Below are 22,356 nucleotides of genomic sequence, written 5' to 3'. Positions count from 1 at the left end.
TCAAAGCAAAAAATCTATTTAACTTCTGATTAGTATTAAGCAGATAACCTGGATATTCTTTAGAATATTCAGCCAAGGAAGGAAGGTATTTGAAATAAAACAGATACAATAGCTGTTCTTGATACCAGCAGCTTATTTCTTGTCTTCTAGGCAAATAAGAGAACTGAGGGCCGAGTCTATTCTGCTGCACTACCCCAAAAACGTTCAGGGGTAACAAAACTTGATGTTTGGATTCTAAAAAGACTTATTACACTTAATAGACAGGCAACTTTACACCTGCTGCTGAGTTGTTTTCCTATTTTAGTTTGGCAGTTGTTTGGAAGGTTCCTAATCCGTTGTCAAGTATCTGTAATAATTTGGCTCTGATCCCGTTCCTTATATTTTCCGGCAAAGATCCCTTTGCCATAAAGAGGTCCACGCTCTCAAGAGCTCTTCCAAAAGGGGATGAACCGCCATTCCGTTTACCGTGGTCGCTATGGCAACAGACCAGACCCGCCATATTGTTATGAACGTTTCCATGGCAACAAACGCGCTAGCAACCGCCACATCGTTTGATTTGGTATCTACAGGGACCAGGACGTCTCCCTTTGAGCAACTTGTCTGTCGAGCCGGCCGAGTAAAGGAAACGAAGCCCGCTTTGCAGGCATGACGAACCATTTAGGCCTGGAGGACTTGAATCTGACAGGAGAAGAAGCCGAGTGCCTGACGAACGCTTTCAAGGAGGAGGGATTCCGCACTCTTTTCGCGGAATACGTGGCCGAACTGAACGATCCCGAACAAAGGGCCATTTATGAGGTCGAAGTGATAGCTATGGAGCGGCAGCGGGGCGTCGAAGCCCGCTTCCTCCACCCCACACCCGGTTGGGTCCTGCGCACGAGCCAGGGTGGTAGCCGGCGCTGTTACATCAACATCTGCAGCAACCGGCTAATCGGGAGGCCGGAGTTTCGGCCAGAGCCTGGAGGTTCCTGCTGGTTACTGCCACACTCCTTAGCACCGGGCCGCGAGGAACTGAGCCGCAAACAGCCGCGTGGGCCACGCCGCCTGGTCTACGACGTCGTCTTCCACCCGCGCACCCTGAGTTTGGCCGGCCGCATGACTCAATTCCGCCGCCTGGTGAACGACACGGCGTTGGAGGCGATAGAGAAAAATTTCTCCCCGCAACTGGACCGCACGAACGCCGTCCCCCTCAACCGCATCAAGTATAAGGGCGTTCCGCAGGCCACGCTGCTCCGGACGCCGCTGGCCGCAGGAGCTCGACCGTCCCCAGAAGAGGCTGGAGAGCCAGACGATTCCCCCTTGCCGCCTTTCCCTTCGCCCTACACCTATCCGCCGCCCAGCCCGCAATACGAAGCTCCGAGACCCCCTCCGCCGAAGCAACCCTCGCCTGCCACCACTCCGCAGTGGAGTCTCCGGCACCGCTCCTACGTCGACCTTCAGGATTATCGCAACAGCCGGGACTCCACGCCTAGCCCGATCCCCCGCGAGTTGGTGATGACCATTGAACTGCCGTTGCTCAGCTCTGCCGCCCAGGCCCAGCTGGAGATCCTTGGCCAGGAACTCCAGCTGGACTCGCAGCGCCCTGCTGCCTACCATCTGCGCGTCCCGTTGCCCTACGCAGTGGACGAGAGCCGTGGCCGGGCCACCTTCAACAAAGCCAAGAAACAACTGGTGGTCGTCTTGCCGGTTTCGCGGAAGCCTGACCCGGGGTTTCCTTTCAGCGTTCAAGCTGCGGAGGAGCAAATCGAGGCTTCGCCGGAAAACGAGGAGCAGCTGCCAGAAGACAGCTGCATCAGCCCGGATAAGGACGGTGCGGAAGTGTGTCAAAAGACCAGCTGTTCTGAGCAGCCGCTTCCCGTTCTTGCGTCCGACGTAGAAATAACTCCGACGCCCTCTTTGGCTGTTGCTGCAACCAATGATGCTGTGGATGCTGCTTTTCTTTCTGATTTGAACGGCCCAGTTCCGCTCAGTGCCCACGAACGCCCTAGACGTAACAATCTGGAGTTTTCGATGCATGCGGGAGAAGAACACCCCGTCGTTTCTTGTGCTTCTGAATTTAGTGCTGCACTTCCCGTGTGCAGCGAGAACAATAGTGAAGGGGATCCGGATTTAACCAGAAGCAGTAACAACGTGATCTTGGGTGCACAGCCTGAAGGTACCGGCTTAGATTCCCTTTCCACCTCTCTGCATACTGACCTCACTTGGAAGCTCCATATAGATCCTGCTGTTTCTTTAAATCAGGAACATCTCTGTACCGACATGGAACTTAATAAAAATCCCAACATCGCTAATGTTGAACTCCCATTGTGTCCAGATAACAGCACAATCCCGTGTAAATGGCCCTCTGATAGCTTGGATCATTCGGAGACAATTTTGTCAACTGACAATCTAGATCAGAGTACAGAGTTTTCTGGAAACTCAGATACAGCAAACCCAACTACTACTAACCACGTGGAACGTTCTGTTTTATATCCTGGAAAGAGACCCACTGTTTCTTCAGTTCAGTCTTCACAAAAGCTTGAAGTTGCTGTAGATACTCATATAACTTCTACTTGCATTCCTGATCCTTCAATATCTCCTGCCAGCGCTCTGTGTCCTCCTTTTAACTGTACTCAAGATGAAAAGTCTTTGGTGATCCTCTTACAGGTTCCAGATATTGTTCCCCTGAGTTTCCAAGGGGAAGTGGGCACAAATTACTACTCGGTGAATTTTGCAAACAGAGACTCTATTTCCTACAGTTTCCTATTGCAGTTTCTTCCTGAAAATAAATTATCTTCTCCAGAAAGTGAAGTTAATGTATCACCTAATAATGTTGTCATTATCCTCACCAAATCACCTGAAACCACTGGAATTTGGACAAAGTTTTACTTTGGTTCAAATTATGCTACTTTACAGGTAAATTACTTTTTAGATTTTTATGTTGCCTCCTATAGACTACTGTATTTAAATACACTTTGGAAATACAGGATTGTACATTCAAAATTCAAAATTGTACATGTATTTCATCCTTTCAGTACAGAATGTGGGGTAGTAGGTTTTAGCTAATTTACCCAGTAATTTAATTCTTTCAGCAATTGTTTGATATAATAAATTAGTGATTGACCAAATTTACACTTGTTTGCTATTTTGTTATCACAGTGTGAAGGTCAGCATAGCAAATATACTCCGAAGAAGCAGGTTCTCAAAGCTGTATTGTAGGTTGTAGCTTTATTTGATGCAGTAAATATGTAATTGCTTAATTACTGTACATTTCTGATATTTTTTATAGTGGCTTGATGTCCTGTGAATGGAAATCATAGTTAGGACTCTTTAGAAATAAGATGTATCAGAATACTGGACTATTGGAAAGAGAGACAGTTATGCCACTGCCTGAGTGAACAGTGGTTTCCCTTTGCTGTTTTTCTTTAACTGCTCAGCTGATATTGTAGTTGGATATAAAAGTTATTACTTGATGGCAGTAGTTAGCTCAATTTTTAATACTAGAAAGTTATAAGGTTCTTCTTATTTATCTTCTCCCTTTTGTAGCAGCATTCATTGGATATGGAATCTGTACAGACTTTCAAGGTAGAGTTTAGAAATCTGGAATATTTTCATTTGGGACAAGGTTTTGTTAAAAAGAATACTGATTTAATACATTGCTCTCTTTAGACTAATATTCTATGGTATATTGTCCCATTCTTAATTCTTATCTGCCTTTTCTGTCAAACAATCTGAACACTGAATCACTCACAAGATCACTGATAAAAAAGTTCTAGATTGTAGAAGCTCTATGTTTTGGTACACTTTTCATGTAATGCTAAATTCTTCCCAGCAGAAGATGCCTATATAAAACCCCTGGCTTAAACATTCTCCCTTTTCACCATTGTCTGTGGGATGGAGGAGAAATCAAATCAAATCTAGCTTCTAAGATTCTTGGTTTCATCATACTATATGTGAAATAGGAATTTCAGTTTAAAATCTGCTTTTGCTAAATGACAATGAAAAACAATTCAAAAAACAATAAGTCAGCTTATTGCCCCCACAAACTGGGTCCTCATTTCACCTACCTTAGAAAGGATGGAAGGCTGAGTCAACCTTGAACCTTGGAGAGATTCGAACCAGCAGTAATTGCAGGCAGCTGTGTTAATAACAGGGTGCTTAGACCACTGTACCATCAAGGCTCTATTTTGTTCATTTTGAAAATATAAACTAGATATAAAACAAACGATTTTTTATTTTGTTGGAAAATTCACTATGAATATGCGATGTAGCTCTGTAGAAAGAGAATTTTAAAGTCTAGGAACAGCCACTGCAATCCCAACCAGTTGTCATGTAGTTAGTAGAACATCTAAGGCCGTGGTCCTCAACTTTTCTGGCTCTGTGGCCTGGTGGTGCCAGCAGGGGTGGAAGGGATGGTTTCTCATGCACACCCGCCACTTCCACAATTGGAGCTTCACGAACTCATCTGCTGCTTGTGCAGACCAGTCCCCCACAGTCCGTGGGCTAATTTAGTGGACTAGGTTGGGGACCCCTGATCTAAGGGATCTAAGTATATGGACAGCTAGTATGTAAGATATACTATAGTCATGTTTAATTGTTTCAAGTCATTTAGGATTTCAAGGTTACTGACCAGCCCTTTATATTAAGTTTAAAAAAATGGAGCAGCCACCAGTGAAATTGTTTCAATTAATGAAATACATACTCTTTTTTTTTTGAACAGGTTTTATTAAAAAAAATTTTCCACATATTTTATGAACAAAGTATTGAGCAGGTCACAGCTTATACAACTTATAACATAGTTATATATTGATTTTTATAATCTATTTCAATCTTTTTTGTTTTTTCCAAATACAATTTACATATTTCAATTTCTGCCATAATATTCTTTTTCCCTACTTTTTTTATCTTATCTTAATCTCTTCTTAATACATAATATATGAACAATATCACCATCCACAATTAAATCCTAATTTCTTAGCATTACTTCAATTAATTCTTATTCCTCCATTTGTGTGTTTCTCAAAATCCCCATCACACTTTTTGACTATAAACAATGTACTTCATCTTATTCAATTCTTACATTGAAACCCTTTAACTTAATTGACCTTCCACATCTTATCTTAATCTCTTCTTAGTACATAATAAGCAATATCACTATCTGCCCTTAATTCCTGATTTTTATAGCATCAATTATTTTATTTCATCATTTACAAATTATTTCAAAATCCCCATCACTTTTTTACATTTCAATTTTGTCTCTTGTTTTCAGTTATTTTCATGATTGAACCAAATTACCACTTCATATTTCATCTGCTGTTCCATTTTACAATACACAGTATACATCATCATATTTACTTCTTACATTCACAATTACTAATGTTAATACAGTTCCCTTAGGTCTACTAATATATACCTTATTTTCCTTCCTCCTTTCCACTATTCTTCCTCTTTTAACCATTTTCTCTTGGTCTCTTTAAAATTCCACTTCTTAATAATTTTCTCCCTCCATCCCATTCTCTTATCTTCTTCTTCTTCTTTTTATATTTATTGTATCTTTTCTCCTACATCCTCTCTCTAACTTTTGAGTCTATTACTCGCATAATTCTCCCCAAGCTTTTACCTAATCTTTTTCCATTTCCTTCTCTTCCCTTTGATTGATTCTTTTTTGGAAAATATTCCCCCCATCCATTCTTTTTTTGCCACTGTAAATCCCAGTGTAATCATCTAACTTTTTACTTTCGATTCCTTTTCCTTCAATATTATTTTCTTGCTTCTCATTTATATTATTTTTCCTGATTTGTGTGTTCTAACGTGTGTTAGAACACACAAATTTCAAATAAATAAATATTTCACACTAATAAATTTCACACACAATAAATATTTCACACACAATAAATATTATTGCCCTTTATTGATTCACACACGTTTTTAAGCATCTCAATTAATTCCTCACACATTCAAGACTCCATATTGTCAGTTTAAAAAATTATTATTTTAATTTATATTTAATTAAGATTTAAGTCCATATGATCTCTTTTTTATTTCCAGATAATATCCAGTAAAAATGTTTGTCCAATCCACTCCAATTTAAAACTTTATTGTTTTTTACTTCCTTTGAAAGTCGAGACCGAGTAGTTTAAAAAGAAACAAATATTCCTTAAAGTTTCTCTCAGTTCTTCAAGGTCACTGTTGGTTATTTCTTTCCATTTTCAGGCCAATCGATAGTGCTTTCTTTCCACCAGCAAGATGTCTCTCTCCAATCCACAATTCTCAGAACAACAAAGTATCAAGCTTACAAAAGTATTTTAAATCCACATAGAAAATACTTTCTCTCAAATTTCTTTTCCTTTTATTGTTTTTAATTTCTCCAAATTCAGTTTTAAATCCAGTTGTAAAAATTCCTTTCTTGGGCTTTAATATTTTACCCTCCTCCTTCTTCTTCCTTAAATATCAAAACTGTCAAAAATACTTCAAATCCTCATTAAAAAGTGCTTTCCCTAGGGTTTCTTTTTTCTTGTATTAGTTTTGATTTCTCCAAATCCAATTTTAAATCCAATATTAAGTTTTCTTTTTTAAACTTCCTCTTTGTTCTTCTCCCTCCATTAAAATTCTTAAGTACCAATTAGCCACTCGTTTCCTCACCAGGACACCTTTTAAAGTTTTTTTTAAAATTTAAATTTCCTTTTTTATTTTATTTATTTATTTATTTTATTTAAATTTGTATACCGCCCTTCTCCTAGTGGACTCAGGGCGGTGCACAGCCAAGTAAAAAACATCCAATACAAAATTTAAAAATTTAAAAGAATTATACCCTTTGGCCAAACATTAAGAACCTTACAACTAAAACCCATTAAACAATTAAAAAATCTAATATCTCAAAAATGGGGGGGGGGGTTTGTTCACGCCAGCCCTGCTTGATGGAAGAAAAAAGTTTTTAGGGCACGGCGAAAAGCCCGGAGATCTGATATCCTCTGTATCTCCGGGGGCAAATCGTTCCAGAGGGCAGGTGCTGCCACAGAGAAGGCCCTCCCCCTGGGGGTCGCCAGCCGACACTGCCTAGCTGACGGCACCCTGAGGAGTCCCTCTCTCTGGGAGCGTACTGGCCGGTGCGAGGCTATTGGCGGCAGAAGGCGGTCCTGCAAATACCCAGGTCCGATGCCATGGAGCGCTTTAAAGGTGGTAACCAGTATCTTGAAGCGCACCCGGAAGTCCACCGGGAGCCAATGCAGCTCGCGCAGGAGAGGTGTCACATGGGAGCGCCCACTCGCTCCCATAATTTTACCCGTGAGTTGGCCAATCACTCACCCAGTACCAATACTCCGTTCAGACACCGCTCCTGCACAAAATGTTATTCCAGTTGCCCCAGCTTCAAACCAATCGTTTTTAATGGCCCCCACCCCCACCGCCGGTTCGAAGAGCTGCCTCTGACCTTTCGAGGAACTTGTCTATTCCTCTTGGTTGTCCGAGGCACCTCTCCTTCTTCACCGTCCCTACAGGACGGTTCCAGTCCGAAGACCCCCCGACAATGGTTTGTCTGGCTGGATTTTCATGGGGCTCGTCAGACCCCACTATTTCCCAGCCAGTCTCACCACAATGCTTCCAGTTTCCTCCTAATGAAATACATACTTCTGATAACTACAAGTAGTCCTCAGTTTACAATCACAATTGAGCCCAAGATTTCTGTTGATAATTGAGATAATTGTTAAGTGAATTTTGCTTCTTTTCATAACTTTCTTGCCACAGTTGCTTAGTGAATCATTACAGTTTTTAAATTAGTAACATGGTTGTTAAGTAAACCTGGCTTCCTCATTGACTTTGCTTGTCAGAATATCACAAAAGGTGATCATATGACCCCCAAGACACTATCACCATCATAAATATGAGTCAGTTGCCAAATGTCTGAATTTCGATCACATGTCCATGGAGATCCTATAAAGGTCATAAGTGTGAAAAATGGTTGTAAATCACTTTTCTGCAACATTTGGCATGCTTCTTTGTTATTAGGATTTCTGTTTACCTTTTCTGACAATCTTCCTTATTTTTATTCTGGTATTACTGAAGACTGGCCTGATTTCTCTCTCATTCCTTCCACATTTTGCCAACCACTGTGGAAAAGTTTTTTCTTCTTCTTGTAATAGTAATTAGTTCCATGACTTGTTGAACTTTGGTCTCGTCATTCAGTATGTACCCATTAGTTGGGAAAATTGATTAATTTTTTTGAGAGAGTTCTGTATAATGACAGTTTGCCTCTGTAAACATTTGTAAATGCTGTGTCCATTGGAGAGGCAATATAATTTTTCATCTACTCAAAGGTTACTAATTTGTTAAATGGAGTTTCAAAAGTCAAGTGTTCTTTTGAATAAAAAGATCTGTCCGTTTTATTTTCTTCATTACGGATCAGTGGTGACAGGGAGGTACACAAATAACTTCCTTTTTCATTACGGATCAGTGATGACAGGGAGGTACACAAATAACTCTGGTGTTTTTATCAGAGGCTGCTGCAAAGTCATTAATGGTTTACTGAACCTATGAATTTATTACAAATATTGCCATTGGTATGAGGATTTCACAATGAAGATAAAATTACAAATAACTGTCTTTACTTCACTGAAGTCAGGTAAGATTTTCAGCATGTAGAACCATATAGAGATTGGGGTAGGCTCATATATCCATGCCTTTTATTGTTAGCATTGAAACACCCAAAATTTGATTGCTGGTGTGAGCTGGATAATTGTTTCCTGAGACATGAAGTTTTGGTTGACCTATATATCTACTATTATTAACTTTGTTGCCTATGGCTGTTTTTTTGCCTATTCAAATGTTCCATGTATAAAGAAAAAGGATTGAATTTTGAAATGTATCCTGTCCCATCAATATTACCTACATTAGTGGAACATTTAATAATTTAGGAAAAATGACGTGTAGTACTATTGGCTGATATTATATCAATTCTGTCCTTTTTTTGTCTAGGCATTTCCAATCTTAACTTTGGATTTATATATTATAGAAACAGACAAGTAGAAGTAAAGATAAGCAGAGAATCCAAATAAGCTTCAAGTAAAAGTGCATTCAATAGAATTCTTATGAAGGAACAGGGAATGTTGGATTTGCTATCTGATGAAGAAAATACTTGGCATCTCTTCCCAGAGGATTTGTTCTTCTAGTATAAGTAATTCAAATAGCGGCACTTTTTTTTTCAGTTTATTGCATATATACATACATATAAGCTGCAATGAGTGCTCTGTCTAATGAATTGTATAAATCAACAAATTTTCTGAAAATAACTATTTTACATAGTCAATTTGACATATTGCAATAGATAATTCTACTTATGATTGACATTGCTGATTTTATTGAACATGTATTTGTTATAGTTTTTTAAAACGCTTATTTGATTGATATAATAGATTGAGATTTAATGGTAGCATCTGAAATACTTTTTGAACACTGCAAATATTTCTAGTTCTCATTTGAGAAAATTAATCCAGATGATTATATCTTGCTTCATTATGGCTGGCATCATGTTGACATTTGTATATTTTCAGCCTGCATGGGAAAACAAGTTTATTCCTTCATGCAGAAATCATAGTACAGGTTGTCCTCAACTTACAGGAGTCCATTTAGTGACTATTTGAAGTTACAATGACACCGAAAAAAGTGACTTACAACCATTTTTTACACTTATGATCTTTGCAGCATCCCAGTGGTCATGTGATCAGAATTCAGATACTTGGCAATTGACTCATATTTATGACAGTTGCAATGCTCCAGGGTTCTGTCATTCTCTTTTGTGACCTTCTGACAAGCAAAGTCAATGGGAAAGCCACATTCACTTAAGAACCACGTTACTAACTTAAAACTGTAGTGATTCACTTAACCGTTGTAAGAAATATTGTAAAATGGGACAAAAACTCATTTAAACTGTCTTAATTAGCAACAGAAATTTTGGGCTCAATTTTGATCATAAGACAAGGAGTATTAGTACTGTAACCAGCTACGTTCCAATCAAAAACTTGAAAGAATGTTCTCAGTATTTCTTAGATATTTCACTTAAGCTTCTGAAGACTTACAAAAAACACAAAATCTTTAACACTGACAATGAAAAATTACAATGAGCAGTACAGTGCAGTTCTGCATTGAACACGAAGAAATCAAAGGTAAACTGTACCGATTTAATGGTGGCCCATAAGAAAGAAAATTAACAAAAGTTTGTATTTGGGCTTGAAATAATTGCACACATGCCTGAAAAACTACCGTAATTTTCTCTATATCCTCTAAATCACTTTTCCCATTCTTGCTCCATTTATTCACATTACAGCAAAATTATTTTGCCTGCTTTTTTGACAGAACATACTGTACTATATTGTGGTACAGCCATACTTGCTTAGATGAAATAGTAGTAAAACCATGTTACATCTAATAAACAAAAAATAAGAACAGATTTATTAGGGGAATTTATTTATTTATTTATTTATTTATTTATTTATTTTAAAATTTATTTATTTTAAAATTTATATACCACCCTTCTCCCGAAGGACTCAGGGCGGTGAACAGCCAAAGGTAAAAACACAAAATACAAAATTTAAAAGCAATTTAAAATAAATTAAATAATTTGGCTCAACAGTTTAAATACCCCATTAAAATTCAGATTAAAATTAAACAATTTAAAAATTTAAAAATTAGGCCAGCCCGGCTTGGTGAAATAAAGTCTTTAGGGCCCGGTGAAAAGTTCTTAAGTCTGGGATCGTCCGTATCTCTGGGGGGAGCTCGTTCCAGAGGGCAGGTGCTCCCACAGAGAAAGCTCTCCCCCTGGGGACCGCCAGTCGACATTGTTTGACCGACGGCACCCTAGGAGCCCCTCTCTGTGGAAGCGTACTGGCCAGTGGGAGGCACTCAGCAGCAGAAGACGGTCTCATAGATATCTAAGCCATGGAGTGCTCTAAAGGTGGTAACCAACACCTTGAATCGCACCCGAAAGGCCACCGGAAGCCAGTGCAGCTCACACAGGAGAGGTGTCACATGGGAGCGCCATGACGCTCCCATAATCACCCGTGCGGCCGCATTCTGGACCAGTTGGAGCCTCCGGGTGCTCTTCAAGGGGTGCCCCATGTAGCATTACAGTAGTCCAGGCGGAAAGTGACGAGGGCATGAGTGACCGTGCGCAAGGTGTCCCGATCCAGAAAGGGACGCAACTGGCGAATCAGGCGAACCTGATAGAAAGCCCCCCTGGCCACGGTCGTCACATGTTCTTCTAAGGACAGCCGTGCATCCAGGAGGACACCCAAGTTGCGAGCCCTCTCCGTGGGGGCCAACGACTCGCCCCCAATAGTCAGAGATGGCACCAACTGACTATATCGGGATGCCGGAAACCACAGCCACTCGATCTTGGATGGGTTGAGCTTGAGCCTGTTTCTCCACATCCAGATCCGCACGGCCTCCAGACACCGGGACATCACGTCAAGGGCATCATTGGGATGGTCCAGGGTGGAGATGTACAGCTGAGTGTCATCAGCGTACTGATGGTACTGCACCCCGAAACCACAGATGATCTCACCCAGTGGCTTCACATAAATGTTGAACAAAAGGGGTAAGAGGGCCGACCGCTGTGGCACCCCACAGAGAAATTTGTTCATCTGCTCTTGTTGAAGTCATGAGGTATTGATAAATTGTTTATAGAACCTGGACAAAAGAATGAAAAAATGAATAGAGCCATTTTTGTCTACTGATGAAGGCAGCAGGCTAAAAATAAGGAAACGGAGTCTTGCCTTAAGCATGAAAGCCAACTGGGTGATTTGGGGCCATTCTCTGTCAGCCCAATTCACCTCACAGTGTTGTTGTGGGGAAAATAAGAGGAGGAAGGAGTATTAGCTATATTTGTTAATGTTTGCTGCCTTGAGTTATTTATAAAAATAATAAAGTCAGCATAGAAATCTTTTAAAATGATTAGTCTTAATTACAGTTTAATGAAACAAACTAACTTTGCCAGTTAGGCTTTTTTTATATCAATGCTAAACCACAGTTGTTCAGCCATCGATTATTGAATGGATTCATATAAAATGGTTAGTAATAAATTATAGTTTAAAAATCACAGTAAATTGATTTACTGTGAAGTTGGCAAATGGGCTGTTTTTGGCTTCCGGAGGACCTCCGGGGTTGTAGGAAAGGCCGTTTCTGCCCTCCCCAGACTCCTAAAGAGACTCTGGAGGCTGGGGACAGCAAAAAATGGGCCTTCCGGTCCCACCGGAAGTTGGCAAATGGGCCATTTCTGGCCTCTGGAGGGCCTCCAGGGGGATGGGGAAGGCCGTTTTCGCCCTCCCCAGACTCATAGAGAGGCTCTGAAGGCAGGGGACAGCAAAAAACGGGCCTTCCCCACCCCCCCCGAGGCCCTCCGGAGGCAGGAAACAGCCTGTTTCCCTACTTCTGGTGGGCCCAGAAGGCCCGAAAATGAGCTGGCACGCGCTGGAGCTAAGCTCGCATGGTCACTGATATGGCTATGCATGCCACCTGTGGCACACATGCTATAGGTTCGCCATCACAGCTCTATAGGCAAAGTACAAATCCTAGGTGTTTGTCAGAGCTAAGTTTGGTTGCAGTTTGGTCTGCTCTGAGATGATGCAATGAAGGAGTTTATGTTCTGAAAGGATGTTGGGCAATTCCTATTATGGCTTAATGGCTTTGTCCTGATTTGGATCTTGAGTGAGGGCTAATCCTAACACTCTGTCTTTGTTTAGACTTTGCTTCAGGGAGTAAATGGATTACTAAATCTGCATTTATAAAAGCTGCCCCAGCTCAGTATCTGCTTGGGGCTCTGAGTTTCTGTCTCCCTTAAGATTTTTTATTTCTCTTTTAGGGGAAATATTTTATCCTGCCTTTTTAAAAATATTCCTCAAAATATTTTATTCTTCTGGGCGGGGTGTGTGTGTGTGTGGCTTCCCACAGAACCAACAAGAATTTGCTAGAATGGAAAGATATGGAGAAAAAGTGAATGCTTTTTATTCTTACCTAGTGTTTTTTTCTTTTTTTAAGTAAACATTGATTACTCTGAAAGGAACAGCATTGTATAGTTATGTATATAATATTTGAAAATACAAATGTTAAGATTAAATCCTGAACAATTTATTGCGAAGATTACCAAGCATGTATTTCTTTTGATATCTCACAAGAATCTTGAATAAATAGCAGATAATTTTTGGAAAAATCTATTTTCTTTAAAATGTTGCTGCTTTAACTACTGACAAAATAGAGCCTCCTTGTGGAAGAGCCACTAATATTTAAGGGACACACCCCTCTTTCTTTGTTTAAAAAATGTGTATTGCTGACCTCTTGATCAAGCTTTTAAAAGCTTTTTCTGGGATTGCCTCTTGGGGCTATTATCATTTTAACCAGTGCTATTGCCTCAGGGAAACTTCTACAAACACTTCCCACCCCCTTCATTTTGCATTGCTTGAAAGAGTTGAATTTCTATGTGTCAAGATTGACAAAAGCCCTTGAGATCTCCAGATCTTCATTCTTTGTCAACCTGCTGTTTTTGACAGTGAAGTGATTTTCACTTAAATTAAATCCCTCTATATATCCTAATTTTAAATGCCTGCAGTCTCCTCAGGAGAAATATTTAATTTGGTACTAGATAAAGGCTAATGCAATTATCGGTTACATTAGAAAATTACTGTATCAAAGATGCTTGGGGTCAAACCTGTGTGTATAGTTCTGGACACATTTCCAGAAGGATATTGATAAGTCAGAAGAGGGTGATAAAGGTGATGTACTTGAGGTTATGTTCTTTGAAAACAAATGAAAGGAATATGGGATATTCAGTCTGAAGAAAAAGTGGAAATGTGATAATGTCACATCTGGGTTCAGAATAGGAAGGTGCATTTGCTACCTTGAGTTATTTGTAAAAATAATAAAAACAGAATTCAAATAAATGAATCCAGCATTTTTTAGCATCAAGATGTAATGATGGGGAAAAGCAGAGCAATGGTATACATTTCTGACAAAAGTTGCATAGTCAGTCTGGAACTTGTTTTGTTTGCAGCTCTGTGCTACAATCTTTTACATATGTGTTGGAAGAAAGAGTATCCTGATTGGTTGTCAGACTCCCAGGGGGTGGGGGCCTTGCTGGCTGATGGTCACATGTGCTTCCCAGGTCACATGTGGTGAGTTTCTGCTGCTATTGTGTAGAGGGCTAATCCTATCTTTCTTGGATCTTTGGCAATTCCTACTATGGCTCTGCCTGAAGGAGGTAGATCTTTGTTATATAGAATAGACTGGCCCAGGCCTTAATGGCCCATTGACAAAGAGTGTGGGGCAGGAAAGTGGGAGCTGCTTTGTCTGTAAAATATGCTTCTCATATTTCTCATCCAGGGAAATATAATATTCTGCCTTTTTCATATTTCCTAAAATATTTCACTCTTCCAGGAAAGGGGTGGGTGCTAACTTCCTACATATGCTTGAATCAATTTCTGCTTAAAGTGTTTGTAATAATTTATTTCGGATGCATGTATAGTAAATAAATCAATGCATGTTAAAAAATCACAGTATTTCAAAAGTTACAAAATCTACGCAAATAAGAACACTACCTCTTTTTTGAATAACATAAGACCCTTACGAGATCGCCTTCTACTACCTATAGCCTCCCACCGGCCAGTATGCTCGCACAGAGAGGGACTCCTCAGGGTGCCGTCGGTCAAACTATGTCGACTGGCGACCCCCAGGGGGAGAGCCTTCTCTGTGGGGGCACCCGCCCTCTGGAATGAATTGCCCCCGGAGATACGGATGATCCCTGACCTACGCAACTTTCGCCGTGCCCTCAAGACGTTATTGTTCCAACAAGCTGGGCTGGCCTAAACATTAATTTTAATGGGTTGTTTTAATTTTTTAATGATATCGGGACCAAATTATTTAATATGTTTTTTAAATTGCTTTTAATTTTATATATGTTTGTTTTATTTCTTGGCTGTGCACCGCCCTGAGTCCTTCGGGAGAAGGGCGGTATAAAAATTAGATTAAATAAATAAAAAAATAAAGATGCACATATTCCTTACTGCTTTTTTGTTACTAGCTTCAATTCTCAATAATATTTTTGTAGCCATTTTAAAATATTAAAAAATTCTCCGTAAGTTAGCATATAATGTTGCTTAAAAGTACTAAAAAGTATTGACAATCCGGCAGCATTAGAATCCTAGCTATGTTACAAATAAATCCATTTGGTTTCAATACATCTTAATATTGTTAGTACAAAAGTACTAAAAAGTATATTTTAATACCAAAATATTCTTGAGAATTGAAGCTAGAACTGAACTAGTGTTATACTTTTATGTGGTTGTTTAACATTTTTTATTGGAAAAGTGGCTAAAATCTCTCCTGCATGGCAAGGAAGTTCTTTGAAGGAAGTCCTTCACATCTGGAGAGCAGCAGAGTAAAGAAGCTGCTTCAGAATGTATGGCAATTGTAAGAGAAAAATTATTGGGTCCTTTTTTTCTCTAAGGTTCCCTGCATCATGAACGTCTCCTTGAAGAAAAATAAAAAAAGAAACTCTTGCGATTGTAGTGGTTGTGGTGTCTTCAGAACAAATGTTTTTAATTTGAAATGAAATTTAAATCCTTCCATATCTGTTTTACCTTTAGGAAAGGTGGTTTATCACTGAAAACAATGTTGATAAGTTTGTCAGTCACCCAGGGATGTGCTGCTCCAGTCAATCGGAGAAGGAACACAAGCCATTAATTGAAGTATTGGGTGTCTCTGAGGGCAAAAGCCAGATCAGATTAAAGGTAAATGGTTATTCAGCATATGTCTATTATCTGGTTCTGAAACTGAGGGGATCTATCACTATGGTTACTCTCACCAGTCCCGCTTAATGTTCTTGAGGGCTTATTCTTTGTATGATAAACAGTGATTTGGAAAGTAGAATACTGTACAGTATGTGTTGTTCAGAAATAAAGCACCTAGGGTTGTGCAGCAGCACCTTGGATTCAAATTGGTAAAAGATGTTTCAGAACACATAGCAGCTATCACCAACTTCTTAAAGCAATTCTATCTTTTCTTGGTATTATGTGGCTACCCTACACAGTTGTTGCGCACGCCTAAGAAAAGGTGAGTTTGGTTTAGGAAGAGTCAATTGATACTACGTACATATCCCTGCGCACTCAGAATGTTGCACAGGACTAATAAGAATTGATTGACCATCTTCCTTTTCTCTGCTAAATTAAACTCATTACATCTCCCCAAACAAGAATGCATATGCCCGTGATGGCGAACCTATGGCATGCGTGCCACAGGTGGCACGTGGAGCCATATTAGTGGGCCCGCCAGCTCAGCTCTGGGACGCATGCGCACGCCAGACAGCTGATTTTTGGGCCTTCTGGGCCCACCAGAAGTAGGGAAACAGGCTGTTTCCTGCCTCTGGAGGGCCTGGGGGGGTGGGGTCGGGAAGGCCCGTTTTTCTTTCTTACCTGGCTCCAGATCCTCTCTGTGTATCTGGGAACAGCGAAAACAGCCTTTCCCACTCCCTTGGAGGCCCTATGGAGGCTGAAAGGGCCCATTTCCCCACTCCCGGTGGGACAGGAAGTGACGTTTTTTTTCCTGTCCCCAGCCTCCAGAGACTCCTAGAGAGGCTCCTACAGACTCCTAGAGAGGCTCCTACAGACTCCTAGAGAGGTTCTGGAGGCTGGGGACAGCAAAAAATGTCACTTCCTGTCCCACCGGGAGTTGGGAAATGGGCCCTTTCAGCCTCCGTAGGGCCTCCAAGGGAGTGGGAATGGCTGTTTTCGCTGTTCCCAGATACACAGAGAGGATTTGGAACCAGGTAAGAAAGAAAAACGGGCCTACCAGGCCATCATGTGCCAGGAGTGGGGGGGGAGCGGGTTGCACACACATGCGCGTGGGCACGTGCGCGCGCAGCCCTCCCCTGCCCCCCCTCTCCTGGCATGCGATGGCAAAAAGGTTAGCCATCACTGGCATATGCTATGTACTGTATAGATTTTAGTTTGTAACAGGATATATATATAAATTCTGTAGCTAGATAAGATTTTGAAGAAAACCGTAAGGTGAATAATAATAGAACATTGATGTGAGATTTATTTGTAGAGTAGAATTCAGGATGCTACCCTGTTTCCCCCAAAATAAGTCATCCCCTGATAATAAGCCCAATTGGGCTTTTGAGCACATGGCAATAAGGCCAAGCGCTTATTTCAGGGTTCAAAAACATAGAAGACAGGATCTTATTTTCAGGGAAACATGGTAATAAAAAGATAGGGTTACTGGGAATGATTATTTAAGAGTTCCTTCTAAATTATGATTAATTACTTGAGTATCAAGGTACATCAAAATAGTTATACTGTATGTATTCTCTTGCTAGATTTTTTCTAGGTCGGCCACCTATTACCTTGAAAGTGCACAGGTTTCTCAGGCTTTGTTTGTAGAGCCTATCACTCTGAAAAACAATTTCTATAATGTAAATTAATATTCAAATTGTAAATGAAATAGTGAAAGAAAGCCAGCAAGAACTATTGAATAGACATATAGTTTTCTATCTGAAATATACATTGAATTTTGTATGATACTAAATTATATTTGCAGGTGTTGTTTAGATTCTCCTTCTGTTAGTCAGTTTTTATCTTAAATCAGATTGGGAAAATCCAGGCTGCATTTTGGACTTTGCTCCTTGGCTGAGACTGGTGTAGAATAATCTACACTGCAGTAAGCAAAAAAATTGTAAGGAGAGCAAACAACTGCATTTGAATCCTAGCTCTGCTTTTTTTCTTTTATAAGAATGCTTCAGATTCTGCTATTATATATTATAGTTTCACAACTATTATATTTTCTTTTTCTTCAAACATTTACAAATTATACTGCTTTTATATCTTGCCAGCTTAAAGTCAATTATGTCAAAAATTCTAGCTCTGATTGTACTAGGGTGCAATTATCTAGTCAGATAATTACATGAGGCCCATTGCTTGGTGACATATTGTTTAAGATGCACTACTTTATTTGGCCATAAAAGTGAAATAAAATCTGAACTGTTGGGAGTGCCTGATGGTTCAGTGGCTAAGCCGCCAAGCTTGTCAGCTGGATAGCTGACAGTCTACGTCAGGGGTGTCAAACTCAATTTCATTGAGGGCCGCATCAGGGCTGTGGTTGATCCCGAGGGCCGGACAGGCATGGCCAACTGGTGGGCATGGTCAACTAGGTGGGCGTGGCCAGCTTGATGCCACTCTCCAAACTGCTGGCATGTTTCCTCTTCGCACTGGGTAGACCGGGCCGAAGCCACGCTGGCCCGATATTTCCCCTCTTCGCACTGGGTAGACCGGGTCGAAGCCACGCTGGCCCAATGTTTCCTCTTCACATTGGGTAGACTGGGCCGAAGTGAAACGGGCCAGCCCCTTACATTTTCCAGGACGGCCCCAGATCCGATCCCATCACGTGCTGGATCGGCCTGCGGGCCTTGTTTGACACCCCTGGCCTAGGTCAACATGGTGAGTTCTCGTTACTTGCCTTAGCTCCTGTCTACCTAGCAGTTCGAAAATATGCAAATGTGAGTAACAGTAGCAATAGCAATAGTACTTAGACTTATATACCACTTCACAGTGCTTTACAGCCCTCTCTAAATGGCTTATCGTCAGCATATTGCCCCCAACAATCTGGGTCCTCATTTTACCGACCGCGGAAGGATGGAAGGCTGTGTCAACCTTGAGCTGCTTAGAATTGAACTACTGGAGTGAGCAGTGAATTAGTCCTGTAGTCTAACCACTGCGCCACCATGACTCTAGAATAGATAAATAAGTACCACTTTGGTGGGAAGATAACAGCATTCTGTGCACTTTTGGCATATAGTCATGCTGTCTATACAGAAAATGTGGAAAATGTCTTCGGACAACCCTGAGCACTAATCCCCTAGAGTTGGACATGACTGGACAGGGGAAACCTTTACCTTTATCTAAGTCTGAAATATTTCAAGCAGTACAGCAACTTGATTTGTCCGATAAGAATTTGAATGTAGCCTTGAAGGATGCTAGCAAATAATAATAATTGGAGGCTTATGAACATTGTTGAGTGGGAATAATTAGTTTACTTCTAGGTAAATTGGATTTTGAGAATTTAGAAGCATATTTGTCCATCTTTCCCTTCCCAATTGTCCTCCTCACAAGCATCTGAAGCATATCAAATTTCTCATTGAGCTAGGCTATCAATATAGCCATTTAATACTTAAATAATTAACAAAGTAGATCCAAATGGCACATTAGAGGCTGAAAGTCCAAGCAGATCAACTAATTCTTCAACTGGAATCATAACATTTCTCCAGGAACATATGTCCATATGGTACTGAGGCATTGAATAGGCAGAAGACATTTTGTATACATTAATCATGATTCTTTTTTTGCTAAATACATACCAACCACCTGTCTGATATAATGCAACATTGCTTCTAAGCAATTTGGTTAGAAGCAATTTTGGTAGTTATATTCTGCTGTCAGGGTTAGGAAACACTCCAACTATGTTTACAGGAAGTATAACAAGAAGATAGTAACACAGATGTGTGTGTGATAAGACCAGGCAAGGAGGAAATGCAAGTTATTCTGGTTTGGTTAATGAGCTTGTTTATTAGGTTGAAACAGTGAAATGTTTTCTCTCTTCCTCTCAGCAGATAGAGAATGGTAGCCTCGAACTTGGCAGAAGAGAAAAAAGAGAGGGCAGTGAACAAGAACAAGAAGATGGCAAACTTTTAACAGATGAAGAAAATTCCTCTGAACAAACCAAGAGTGTTTCAGGTTCATTTGTAGCTATGCAGGCAATGGGGCAAGTTGGCAAGGGATCAAGCTATTGTATGGAGCTTGACCCTGGTGATCCCAGTGGGAGGATTCTGGGGAAGTTGCAGATAAATAAATTACATGAGTCAGGACTTACTTTTGCAACAAGCAAAAGAGCCACGTCCTCAGTGCAAGCTGAGCTCCAGGAGGGAGAGGAAGTGAATGAACAGAAGAAGTCCTCACAGAACAAAGAGTTGAACAGGTTAGCTCCCACTGTGTTAAAGGAAACTAACATGCAAGATGGTAGCGTGGAATATACAAGCTGTCACAGAACACAGTGTGCAGCCACCTTTGAAAATGCTTTGCTGTATGAACTGGATTAAATCAGTTTCATAAGACTCTTACCTGAGTCTTCAGCTACCTCAAATTCTGCACTTACTATAAAGTATACAAAAAGTCAAAGCTATACAGAAATTGAAATTCAATTGCTGGAAGAAAAAAGGAACAGAAACTGCTTGTTTCTTAATTTAGTTGTAAGATTCAGATGTGACCAATTTGTTACTGAATTTCAAAAAGAAATGGGCAGTTCATTGAAGCTAAACAGATTTCTCAGGCAAATCCTGATCCGAATTAGATGGCACAAGTTAGGAAAGCATGCAGAATGTGCAAAAAATCTGCAAACACCTTGACTTATAAGTAAACTGTAAACATGTTTTGCTTAATATCCCATTCTTCTGTTTTCTCCAGTTTTCAGCCAAATGGCAAATAATAACCATTAAACGTTCTCCAAAACTAGATGACATTTTACACACAGCCTTTGCTGTTAGATTGCTTTCAACTATTTACACAGCTTGAGTGTTCTCATGTTAACTAGCATCCTACAGGTAGGGAAGAGAATAAAGATTATTAACAATTCATTACTAATTAATTGCTAATTTTTTCAGTTTTTTGGGAGCCCTTGTAATGTCTCAGTCACATTGGGGAAATTCTTCAAGTGGTATGAAAAAGTGGTAATTGTAAAATGAAATCATTGAAACCAAATGGATTTATTTGTAACATGGCTAGGATTCTAATGCTGCCGGATTGTCAATTTCATTTACTTAAATTTTCAAAGAATTTAAAAGCTTAATTTAAAGACATTTTGTAAGCATTGTCCTATTTTGTCACAACAACCAGTGGCAGGTTCAGTCTGTTTTTGTCACGTGTAAGTCATGTAAGTGTAAGTAATGTCATTAAATAATCATGGAAAGACTTACCTATGCAAACAATAAGATAGGTACCTCCATAAAAATATATTCTTAGATACTACTGTATGTATTTGAAATTGTTATCCTTTTGAATATGCAGATCACAACATTAAAACTGTCTTATTGAAATCCAGTTAAACTATCATTATATCCAAAACTACACAGTACGCAATAACAGAGAACTGTTCTAAATGTCAACTTAATTAAATTTCCTTGCTTAAGCCAACTTCTAATTATGCCCCAGAATTATCCATTAGGTGGAAAATGGCCTTGGTGCTGTTGATAATTTACTGGAAATTAGCAAGCGACAGCGCACAGAGCAAACACTACAAAGTCAAGATTAAAGTTTCCATGAAGTAAATGAACTTTCATCAGTGACATGTGGTTCCTAGTTATGCTTAGTTTTAACTGGATTGTTCCATTTTGCAGATATTACAAACCAGAAATTTTAACAAAACTCACTTCTAAATAAGAATGATTTAAAACAGTTTGCAGTCTTTCATCTATTTATCTTAAAAGTTCTGTCTGCATATTCAAATGAAACTGTAGTAAGAAATTTTGTAAAATCTAATAAATCCTTCCTTTTGTAATCCTAAAAAATATCTTTATTTCAGAAAGGCAAAAAAACAAGATACGGAAAGCTGTTGTAGTTTTTCTGTTAATTCCTCCTAGTTTAATACGACCTGGATCTCACTTTTAAAATACAATTTATCAAAAATATATTTTAAAGACTAAGCTAGTTTGTCCCAGTTATTTCTGTTATCTGTTTGGACAAGTAATAAATTTTGGATTTTCTTTTATTAAAAACTAAAGATGTATTTTAGGACATTTGTTGGCATAATGAACTTTTATGTGGGTTGCCAGAAGAAATTTGAGACAAATTCTATCGTAGAGCTGAACATGTAGTTTAATTAAATTGTGACCGTTTCCAAGCAAGGTTTTTTAGGGTATTAAGCCTAGAATGTTCTAGTTATTTTTCTAACATTCAGATTCTGTATTCAATGCTCTATAATTATATTAGGCTGCCAAATCTAAAAATTAGACTATTTCAATAGGAAGTAAATAATATATTTTTAAAAAGAACTGTTTACATGTTATTTTTAGCATTGCATTATAACATTTCTGTACTGAGAATTTTAATTTGTGATATTTAATTCAAATAAAATGGATCCTATCAGACCATTGAAACTTGTATTACAAAAACATGATTTTTTTATTTTGGCATAATTAAAAAAGCTGCATAATTCTACATTAAAAGAAATCAATTTCATTTTTCTCTTATAAGCACATAGAAAATAAGATAATGCTTTTTGCAGGTATTAAGGTATCAAATTTCAAGCAAGCCGGGTAAAAGGTTATAGAAATGGAATACTGAATGAGCAGAGGAT

At 39.5% G+C, this 22,356-nt stretch overlaps 1 protein-coding gene across 2 annotated transcripts; it reads left to right on the top strand.

The window, feature by feature from the left end:
- Positions 1 to 120: 120 nt before the first annotated feature.
- Positions 121 to 22,156, top strand: DNAAF2 (dynein axonemal assembly factor 2). Of its 2 annotated transcripts, none has more exons than XM_034433329.3 (3): positions 121 to 2,892; positions 15,603 to 15,746; positions 19,619 to 22,156. In XM_034433329.3, exons 1-3 carry the CDS (start codon positions 646 to 648, stop codon positions 20,102 to 20,104), a joined length of 2,877 nt encoding a protein of 958 aa, XP_034289220.2. In that variant the 5' UTR covers positions 121 to 645; the 3' UTR covers positions 20,105 to 22,156. The 2 variants fall into 2 exon arrangements, with proteins under 2 accessions (XP_034289220.2, XP_034289219.2); XM_034433328.3 differs by having other exon boundaries at positions 19,616 to 22,156.
- The last annotated feature ends 200 nt before the right edge of the window (positions 22,157 to 22,356 follow it).

The sequence above is a fragment of the Pantherophis guttatus genome, chromosome 1, assembly GCF_059756535.1.
Source record: "Pantherophis guttatus breed Tessera chromosome 1, ASM5975653v1, whole genome shotgun sequence".
Classification (NCBI taxonomy): domain Eukaryota; kingdom Metazoa; phylum Chordata; class Lepidosauria; order Squamata; family Colubridae; genus Pantherophis; species Pantherophis guttatus.
This window is presented reverse-complemented; position numbering and strand designations above follow the sequence as displayed.